General features: G+C 46.0%; 1 protein-coding gene across 1 annotated transcript; it reads left to right on the top strand.

Annotated features, from left to right (window-relative positions):
• Positions 1-122: 122 nt before the first annotated feature.
• Positions 123-1,145, top strand: LOC109784620 (probable NADPH:quinone oxidoreductase 1). Its single transcript, XM_020343218.4, has 2 exons — positions 123-374; positions 475-1,145. The coding sequence occupies exons 1-2, from the start codon at positions 269-271 to the stop codon at positions 984-986; spliced, it is 618 nt and encodes a 205-aa protein (XP_020198807.1). The 5' UTR covers positions 123-268; the 3' UTR covers positions 987-1,145.
• The last annotated feature ends 10,333 nt before the right edge of the window (positions 1,146-11,478 follow it).

Genomic DNA, 11,478 nt, shown 5'->3' on the forward strand with positions numbered 1-11,478 from the left:
CGGACGTATGATGCCATCGATGACGCTCCGCGTACAATCCACCACTCCTTACTCTTCTTCCTCTGTGCTAATCAAATACTCGCATAACCACCAACGTATGACGTTCACAATGACCTGGCTGAGACCATTTAGTCATCTATTTATTCCGTCTCCTCAGGGACAAGACATCAAGCACCTGAGCTGACCTCCACATCGATCAGTACTCAAAGCCACTCCACTCTCAGCCGAGGGACTGAGTGTCACGGCGACCCAAGACCGAAGAAAAATCATGGGGTCCGTGACGGCGTCGACGACGGCGCAGCCCACCCTCCGCGTGGCCGCCTTCTGCGGCTCCCTCCGCAAGGACTCGTGGCACCGCGGCCTCATCCGCGCCGGTACGCACTACTATTCACCAATCCCCATGGTTGCCTAGCTCGCGTCATTGGTAATTTTGCACCACTAACTACGCCTTACTTTGCATAATGATCGATGTAGCCGAGGAGCTGTGCGAGGAGTCCATCCCGGGGCTGCGCATCGACCACGTGGACATCTCCGGCCTGCCCATGGTCAACCCGGACCTGGAGACCGACGGCGGCGAGGGCTTCCCGCCGGCCGTCGAGGCGCTCCGCGAGAGGGTCCGCGCCGCCGACTGCTTCCTCTTCGCCTCGCCCGAGTACAACTACTCGGTCACGGCGTCCCTGAAGAACGCGCTGGACTGGGCGTCGAGGGGCAAGCGCAACTGCTGGGCGGACAGGGCGGCGGCGATCGTGTGCGCGGGGGGCGACTTCGGCGGGGCCAGGGCGTCGCTCCACCTCCGCCAGATCGGGGTGTTCCTCGACCTCCACTTCATCAACAAGCCGGAGCTCCACATCCGTGCGTTCGCGGAGCCGCCCAAGTTCGACGAGGAGGGCAACCTCATCGATGCCGTGACCAGGGAGCGGCTCAAGAAGGTGCTCCTCTCGCTCCAGGCCCTCGCGCTCAGGCTGCAGCACAACAAGGACGACTGACTCAAGATCCATGATACTTGCCACCGTGTACTCGTACGTCCATTTCCCTAAAGTTTGACGACGTTTTCTGCTCCGTGCACTAGTATTCGTGGTTCCGTGAAATACTGTAGGAAGTGTGTCCTACCTTTGTGTAATAAATCGCTGAAGAATTCGACTGTACTGTTGAACGTGTGCGTGCGTATGTGTTTGGGTCTGTTTAAGACACATCTAGATGTGACATAATATGTCACATCTAACCTTGTGTCCACTAGGTTTGTGGTTTTTTTTGTCTCAACTTTTTTTGTTCCTTATTGCTGCATTATTTGTAGGAGCTTAGATGTGCCATTCTTAGAAAATATCTAAATGTGAATTAAACAAACGGTATGTGTTTTACCGTTGCTACTAGAACGCGAGGGCGCATCGTCTATGTTCAGATAACAGTAGAACTGTTGAAGAAATTGATATTGTCGAAACATGTGATGTTTTAAGGTGTTTTTTTGTCCGTTTAGAGTTTGTGTGATTGTATCTTGTTTAGAAAGGCGAGGCAGCGGCAACGACTTTTTGAAGATGAAATACGGTTCTCCTCACGTAGCTCACGTCCTAGTGGTGCGTCGGCGGATCCCGTTGGATTCGATCGGCATTTGCCTTCGGTGGATCTACTTGGAGATCTTCATCTGTCTGTGTTCGTGCGTCTATAGATTGGATCATTTCAATTTAAGCTTCTCGGCGAGGTTGCTATTCTAGTGCACTAGTCTTGTGTGGTCTTAGCATGAAAACTTTCTGATTGGCTACTATGACAAGGTCTGTCCATCTCCTTTAAGGGATGGACGATAACGGCGGTGCACCTTCGGCTCGTTCCATTGCTCGTAATCGTCGCTAGAGGTGTACAGACCTGGTTGCTATTTTGGTTATTTCTAATGAGCTGCCATGTCTATTGATGAATAGGTCGGAACTTTTACCGAAAAGAAACTTTCGATTAAATAGTTCATAGTACAATCTTGATATAAAAGTGGAAACAAGACAAACAAATAACAACTACGACAAGGCAACTTAGTGCATGGTGGACGGTAAACAAGGAATTCAATTTTTTGTGCTAAAAGGAATTGCCAATTGTCTTTTATAGAGTGAGTGGTTAAAATGACCTGACAAGTGACAATTTGAATCTTAGATATATTTTTTGTTTATCACGTTTTACTTCTTTTTTGCGCCAGAAAAGGAGAACGGTTAGGAGACAGAATAAGATTTTGCCATTAAGGATGTCAAATATGAAATTAGTGGCACTCGGCATCACCATACATCTTAGTTTCAGATGTTGAAACCTACATATTTGATTCAAACGCATATGATTAGAAATCAATTAGCAAGAACAAAGAAAATAGCCACCATAACAAGAATGAGTGGAGTATATGTTGGGAAACGTAGTAGAGAATAAAAAATTATGCACCAACAATCACCCAAGATGAATATGAAGATGCATAACCGGTTGGGATCATGATCGTTACCGTCACCGAGTTGCGGCGGAAGAAGAACGTGTCAGTGTAGATCGTACTTGGAGTCACTCGAATCGTCGATGAACGATCCCTCGTACCGCCCACGAACAATCCTCGAACTGAAGACCGAAAGCACGGCATCTCTACTTGGTTGCAAGCGTGCATTCTTCATGATTCAGCAGCGCTTCGCCGTCCAGACCTAATCGTTCCCGGAGAATTAGAGGGAGGAGATTAGAACCACATTGGGCTTCTAATTACGAGAACAAGAGGATTAGTCTAGCTCTAATTAGTCAACTAGGACCAACTAGAACTAAAACTAGAAAAACTAAATGAGGCTCCAAAACTTGTATCATCAAAAGAGCAAAAATCCTCCTGTATATGTAGGTTGGAGGGGAGAGGGATGGCTTCCACCAAGGAGGGAAAGCCTCCTTAGGGCGCCAGTCTAAGGAGGGAGGAGTTGGACTCCTCCCCTAAGGAAGGAGGCACTTTCTCACTTGGGCCTTTTTGGCCCAAGTTGCCTTCCACCTCTTTAAATTAAATATAAAATATTCTAAATACTCTTAGAACATTTTTTAAATATATTTTAACATCTCTGAAAAAATTCACCTATATATAATTTATAGGTAATACCCTGTATTATCCAATACTCACTGAAACCCTTTTGGTGACCCCGAAATGCTTATGGATCCTCTCGAAACTATTTCAAATATTCATGAAATAATTCTACAAATATATTCTCATGACTCCCGTCCTACTAACACTCAGCGGATTGTGATTGCCTTAAGCTTGTGACCCCGTAGGTTCGGCAACTCACATACATGGACAAAACCGTTTGTTCAATGACCGACATCGGGACCGTGGACATCCATATTGGTCCCTGTGAGTACACGAATGATATTCGAGTGAACCTTTGGTTATCATGCAATGTTCCCTTTGCTTTACGATACTTCACAAAACCCGGGATGTATCGGTATCCTCTTGAGTCATCACCATGCTCACTATACCGAAATCCTTGTTACCGGTATGGTTTGTCTCATGAAAAGAAATAGCCTGGCCAAGCTATGGGAACCCTCAGTTTTACCCATTCTTTTGGCATATGGTAGCGATGCATGAAAGATGACTCTGTGATAGGTTGCCCCGTTCGGCCAATTCGTTGTTAATAAACATAATGTTGTTATTCTTCATATTTGGTTTGCTCATTACAACAAGCTAAAGGGTATTCCTGCTCTAAAATTTTCTCTAGACTAGCAAAACATGGTGCGTAAAGATATAAGTTTTGTCGGATATTATGGTTTTGAATATTCAGTTCAACATATTATTTTTTTACAAACGAGGCAAAATCTTTGTCTTTTTCATTGATATAGAAGGAGAAGAACAGAAACACAGATCATAAATAGTGATGGAGCCACTGCTCCGACCAATGCACATGTCACCAAGACAACGATACAAGAACGTTGTGCCGGCTTAGTATCTCGGAGGTGCTCATAGGGGTTGTGACGCCCGGATAATTAAGCTACAGTAACCTTCTACTAATGATGCCACGTCACCACGATTACTGTTGCTAATCTCGCGTTAGTTCAAAACGATTCAAATTCAAATTTGAGTTGATGGCAAACATCAAAAGTTTTCAAACTTTGAAACTAAAATGTTCGGTTTGCGGAAAATAATCCATAAATTATTTTAGTGAAGTAACCACACTTTTACAAAATGTTTAAATATTCTGAAATAAATAAAACAGTAGCAGAAACAGATAATTAAATGCCCTTTTCAATTAATAAAATGTTAAGCTAATTTATTTAATTGCCCGAACTAATGGGGCAGTGACATATTTGTGAAACTAAATTAGGAACTAGTTTTGTATTTTATCTAAACTATAGCAATGTGAAACTAAAATAATACAGAAAAGGATAAATAAAAACAAAACTAAATTAGGAATTAGTTTTGTATTTTATCTAAACTATAGCAATGTGAAACTAAAATAATACAGAAAAGGATAAATAAAAACAAAACAAAATAAAACAATAGGGAGAACACCCAGGTGCATTTGGCCCATCAACTCCACTGTACCAGGCCCAGCCCACCATGCCTTTTTCCCCACCTCTGTACAGAGACAGGGAGGCCATAGCATTGTACACGCCTACACGCCCTCCACGTCGCCGATTGTCGCTGTGGCGATCATCCGGAGCGCACCTGGAGGTTAAATGCATCCCCGCGACCCCCTGACGAAGCTCTAACCCTCACTTTCCCCTCCCTGGCTCGCTCTCGTCCAAGTGGTCGCCGCCCGTCCGCCGCTCGTCACGGTTGTCGTCGTCACCACAGCCACCGTGCTCCCCGGCGCACGGGAAAACGTCCAGGAGGACCGCCACCCTCTCCTTCGTCCCTCCAGGGGGCCAGCCCAAGCTAGGGAATCGCGTAGCCTAGCAATCGCTTCTTCTTCCTGCCACGGTCGCCGCGCGTCCCCGCCATCGATCTCCACCACCGGGCCTCCCCGACCATCTCGAGCTCGCCTACAACTTTCTGGTGAGCTGCTCCTCCATTCCCCCTACTACCCCCTTGATTTGTCGTCGTATCGTCATCCCCGTGCTTCGGCCGCCATGGCCGGGGGCTGAGCTTCCGCGTGCATACTCCGCTGCTCGTGCCGCTACCGTGCTGTTCCTAAGCTGCTGCTGCGTGCTACTACTAACTGCTACTCTTTGCTACTAATGCCGCCGCTAGTTGCTGATTCCTTGCCACTGCCCGCTCCCTGCTCTCCCCCTGCTTCCGTCGCCGCGCGCTGGCCTCGCCCGGCCACCGCCCCCCGCTCGCGTCACACGCCCGTCGCCGCCCGCTGCCGCCTGCGTCCTCCGCTCCTTGGCCTGACCCAGCACGCCCGCGCCTCTGTGGCCGTGCGCTGGCTCGCCCCGTCGCACGCCTGCCGGGCCGCTGCAGCCTGGGGTCGCGCCGTGCTCCCCTCTGCGCGTTGTGCGCCGGTCGCCGACGCCTGCGTGCGTTCGTGCGTGCCCAAGCACAGCCTTGGCCTCTGTCGGCCTGGGTCACTGCCTAGTGGGGCCGGCCCCTTAAAAAAAGAGTAAATAAAATAAATATTAGTGAAATAATAAATTAGTTTAGTTAATTAGTTATTTAGGCTAATTAGTCTAACTACCCTATGACAGTGGCCCCCTCACTTGAATACCCTGTTAAAATAAATGATAAGTCATTGTGTCAATGACGTGTAGGCCCTGCTGACCCGTTTGACCAGTCAATGTTGACTGGTCAACTGCTGAGTGTGCATGCTGACTGGACCCCCTGGCCCACTGTCATACACTCTGGCTATTTTAGCACTAGGTGACAAAACTTTATTCTGCTTATTATTCGAATTAAACAATTTCAGAAATTCTAGAAAATCATTAAAACTTTGAAAAAATCATATAAATTAATCCGTAACTCGGATGAAAATACTTTGTACATGAAAGTTGCTCAGAACGACGAGACGAATCCGGTTACGCAGCCCGTTTGTACACCACACATCCCTAACCTATCGAACATGTAACAATCCCCCTCCATTTCATCTGTCCGAAAATGCCAAACACCGGGAACACTTTCCCAGATGTTTCCCCCCTTCGCCGGTAGCACCTAGTACTGCGTTAGGTCACCCCTAGCACCGTGTATTACCTTGTTATGTTTTGTGATGTTGTGTTTGCTCCGTATTTACTGTTTCTTCCCCCTCTTATTCTCCGGTAGACTACGAGACTGACGCCGCTGCTGCCCCGATCGACTACGTTGTTGACGACCCCTTCTTGCCAGAGCAACCAGGCAAGCCCCCCCCTTGATCACCAGATATCGCCTATTCCTTCTCTATACTACTTGCATTAGAGTAGTGTAGCATGTTACTGCTTTCGGTTAATCCTATTCTGCTGCATAGCCTGTCATTGTTGCTATAGTTGTTACCCTTACCTGCAATCCTAAATGCTTAGTATAGGATGCTAGTATTCCATCAGTGGCCCTACACTCTTGTCCGTCTGCCATGCTATACTACTGGGCCGTGATCACTTCGGGGTGATCACGGGCATATGCTATATACTTTATACTGTTACATTACTTATGATACTGTTCGGAGATGGGTGCTGAAGGGGCAGGTGGCTCCATCCCGGTAGAGGTAGGCCTGGGTTCCCGACGGCCCCCGACTGTTACTTTGAGGCGGAGCGACATGGCAGGTTGAGACCACCTAGGAGAGAGGTGGGCCTGGCCCTGGTCGGCGTCCGCGGTTACTTCAAAATAACACGCTTAACGAGTTCTTGGTATTTGATCTGAGTCTGGCCATTTGGTCTATACACACTAACCAACTACGCGGGAACAGTTATGGGCACTCGACGTCGTGGTATCAGCCGAAGCCTTCGTGACGTCAGCGATTGAGCGGCGCGCGCCGGATTGGACTGGAACGCCTGCTAGGCTAGGTCTGCTTCCGGCCGCCCACGCAACGTGCATGTGTGCAATGGGCGATGGGCCCAGACCCCTGCGCCATAGGATTTAGACCGGCGTGCTGACCTCTCTATTGTGCCTAGGTAGGGCTGCGACGTGTTGATCTTTCGAGGCCGGGCATGACCCAGGAAAGTGTGTCCGGCCAAATGGGATCGAGCGTGTTGGGTTATGTGGTGCACCCCTGCAGGGAAGTTTATCTATTCGAATAGCCGCGATCTTCGGTAACAGGATGACTTGGAGTTGTGCCTTGACCTTATGACAACTAGAACCGGATACTTAATAAAACACACCCTTCCAAGTGCCAGATATAACCCGGTGATCGCTCTCTAACAGGGTGACGACGAGGGGATCGCCGGGTAGGTTTATGCTATGCGATGCTACTTGGTGAACTTACCATCTACTCTCTTCTACATGCTGCAAGATGGAGGTGGCCTGAAGCATAGTCTTCGACATGATTAGCTATCCCCCTCTTATTCTGGCATTCTGCAGTTCGGTCCATGATATGGCCCTTTACACATACACCCATGCATATGTAGTGTAGCTCCTTGCTTGCGAGTACTTTGGATGAGTACTCATGGTTGCTTTTCTCCCTCTTTTCCCCCTTTCCCTTCTACCTGGTTGTCGCAACCAGATGCTGGAGCCCAGGAGCCAGACGCCACCGTCGACGACGACTCCTACTACACCGGAGGTGTCTACTACTACGTGCAGGCCGCTGACGACGACCAGGAGTAGTTTAGGAGGATCCCAGGCAGGAGGCCCGCGCCTCTTTCGATCTGTATCCCAGTTTGTGCTAGCCTTCTCAAGGCAAACCTGTTTACTTATGTCTGTACTCAGATATTGTTGCTTCCGCTGACTCGTCTATGATCAAGCACTTGTATTCGAGCCCTCGGGGCCCCTGGCTTGTATTATGATGCTTGTATGACTTATTTTATTTTTAGAGTTGTGTTGTGATATCTTTCCGTGAGTCCCTGATCTTGATCGTACACGTTTGCGTGTATGATTAGTGTACGATTGAATCGGGGGCGTCACAAGTTGGTATCAGAGCCGACTGCCTGTAGGTATCCCCCTTCCAAACTCCTTGGCCGAAGTTGAGTCTAGACTTTACAATTTTTTTACTAACATGGCTGTGCGGCTTACGGCCCCACGTCGCCATTGGGTGGTATTAGGATCTTTTATTCCTCGTCTATACTCTGGGACTCCGATCTCTCTTCTATTTGGGTTAAATAAATTTTTACTAAATCTAACATTAGGATCTCGTGATCACTTTCACCCGGAGAGCACCTTATTACCGATGATCGTCTGCTGCACCAGAAGATTCCGAGGATACTCTATGATGTTCTCTCGAGACTTTTTGCCATCGCTTTTGCAATTCCCATCCATCAATAAACCTCTATGGATAACCACGTACACTTGCCATTCATACAATCATTCCCCGTTGATCTTGTTATTATAAGATACCTTGATATCCTCTCTATTGTTCCAAGAATACTTTGTGCCTACTGCATTGCAGTTCTTTGCCACATTAAATACCCCTACGGATAATTCCTCGCACTTACCGAGTATTCGGTCATCCCCAGTTGTTCAGGTGTTTCACAAAAGTCTTCGAAATACTACCCGATCTTCCGGTAGTCCTTCTGCAAATACTTGTCTGCTTGCAGTCTGGACAATTCCATTTGACTAACAATAACAATTAAAATCCTTGTGATTGACATTCTGATCGTGTTGATTCAACATGTGTGTGAATGCACACAATCATCAGTTATTCCCTGGAAATTTTCTTCCGGCTCGGACATCATTTTAAACGTGAGCTGGTTCTCAAGCAATCCAATTGCCGTCGATTGTACCCTAAGCCTACTCAACTTATCCATCCTTAATCAGAGTTTTTGCCTCTGAGCCCTTGATTTGGAAATTATGATTCTTTGCCTTTGAGCTTTGAGTTAGTCAGTTGTTTCTATAATCTAAGGCCCTTGCCTTGATTCTTCCTCTGATTGTGTGCCGATGCTCACATCAGCTCCGTTGTGGACTGTCAGATCCTTTGTTGAATTATCAATCCGACAGTGTCCTTTGTATACAAAAACCTCGAGAAGTTCTTTCCCTGATACATAATGCCATCGGTAAATTCTATTCTCTGATATGGCCAACGACGCTCTGCTTTCGAGCTTGAGTTATTTATTTCTGAACTTTGTAGTATATGTTCCTAAGATACCCGATGGGTTGGACCAATGCCTTCCCTACTCTTTGCAAACCCGAGAGTTTTCACGAGTCATATTCTCCTGGTGATTTACCAGCTAAAATTTCAACACTACAACTCCATCGAAAATGAGAAGTGAAAGATAGGTTATGCATTGGAGAAGTGGGAGTCGACCTTGAACTTTGTGTTCATGCCCATGGAAACGATGTAGATCGTATCATTAAAGCTTCTCTTCAAATAAATATTTCCTTGGTATAAATTTATTTTATATCTGGGATCTGGCATTTTGCAATCGTTGTTCCGGCCATGTTCTCCTTTTAAATACCATCTCTCGGACAAGTTGAAGTACTTGTCTTCTGCAGATCATTGCACCTGTCCAACCTTTACTTTGATCTACCGTCGAGTATTACACTCCGGTATCTCAAGAATAGTACGGAACTACATAACTTCTTATGAGTTCTTCATCAACTATTATTCTCGCCGATTCCATTTTTCCAACGGGTTCTGAGTAGAACCCCTCAAGGACACCGACAACTGAATCGAGTCCGCTCTGCGATTCAACAACTCTTAGTAATCTTCATTGCTTACGAGTTTGTACTCGATCGTGTCATTCCCAGCTGATTGACTACATCATCATCGTCAGGCTGACTGCTTGACCATTCTACCTATGTCCTTCATCCTCGGGACACAATCCCGACAGTGCTCTAAGCTTACATCGAACTTTCACCATCATATTGTTTGTCTTGAGAGACAACTCTAAATTCTGAGATGGCATCTTATCTATAGTTATAATAGCCTTTTGCTTCACCATTCCCTTGGCTTGATGTCGTCGCCGAGCGATTGCATCTTCATGGAGACTCTCGACAAAATTTGTCGTGATCATCATTGACATTTTAACTCCTAGGATATCAATCGAATTCATGATGAGAAATAACATCCTTGCCCTCGATGATTTGTATTATCACCGACCACTTTATTGCCTTCCGTTCAACACAAACTTGTTCGTGTTTTGTGTTATACCTTGAGATCCTTGCTATCCAGCATTTGTTCGTCTTTACCTTGGAGTGTTACCATCTTTTATGTCAAGAATGTCGTGAGAATTTCACCACCTCTTAAGAATTCTTGATACAGGTGATACCTTTTGCCATATCCGTTCATCCCTTGGTCCCCGTGTTATTTCTAATCGAAAAACCGACAATCGAACTATGATGTGCGACCTCAAAACTTCTAGCAACCCTATTGCTTCGATGTTAATGGTCGATATTTCATTCTTAGACCATTGGTTATCGAACCACCATTCTAACATTGATCATGCTACTTAAGCCCATATTTCGGGTGCACCTTTCAACCAATGTTTAACTGTGTATGTTTTCCTCGAGCATACATCATTATATCATTGATCTGACTAATGTTATCTCCTTGTTCACATAATTGTGGAAACCCATCTTTTGGAAGTCTCGATGAATTGTCGCTGAGTTCATCAGCTACCACCTTATCCCTTCATTGGTTTAATGATGAGCTCTTATTTCGGAACTCGCTTCCGTAGTAAATTTCCCGAGAATCTTACAATGTCGTCTCGTCAATTTGTTTTCCACCTTTTCTTCTCAGGCATCCTGAGTCTGAGGTATCCTAACACCGATCAGATCTGAATCTCGGTCAGATATGATGGTTGGAACATTTTTCCAAGAGTTATAACACTGGTCTTTTATGACCCGGTAAGGTGATGGCATGTCCAGCACACCTGGCCGGATGACCTGCTGTTATAGTTTCCTTATTAGCAAGGTTATCCATTCTTCCATGAGGAAATTGTAAGACTTATTCTACAAGTTGTTCCTGATGGATCCTTCCTGTATCCAAAGTCTGACCTTTGCTTGAAGACCATGTCAATGCTATCTCGAAGCATGTCTGTGGTAATCCGATTTTCAATAAGAGCATTTGAAGCACAATGCTAAATTTTCTTTATCATTTATCCTAACACCGTTGTATGGGTAATATCATGAGATTCCTCCCCACTTACCTAAATGGTTTTCTACTTTCTATCCTGTCATGGATATCATGCTCCGCTTGTCGTTGGGAAGGATATACCCCTGAAATATGTGTTTAAACATATTTCCCTTTCCATTGTTCTGATTAAAACTGATAACCATTTTTCCTTCCCATTGGTTTGTTTAAACCCTTATTGTGATCTGTATGATATAAGCAGTAATATTCCCTGCTTATGTAAACACCTCGTTGTATAACTATGGCTGTAAGACCCTGTTACTATTGTTGATGACATTCCGGTAGCCACCGATGGACGAGAACCTTGCCTATTGGTCCACCTCGTTCAATGAGCAGGAAAATGGTTCTCCTCGTCCCTCGCCCTTGGTACCGA

The sequence above is a fragment of the Aegilops tauschii genome, chromosome 3, assembly GCF_002575655.3.
Source record: "Aegilops tauschii subsp. strangulata cultivar AL8/78 chromosome 3, Aet v6.0, whole genome shotgun sequence".
Lineage (NCBI taxonomy): Eukaryota > Viridiplantae > Streptophyta > Magnoliopsida > Poales > Poaceae > Aegilops > Aegilops tauschii.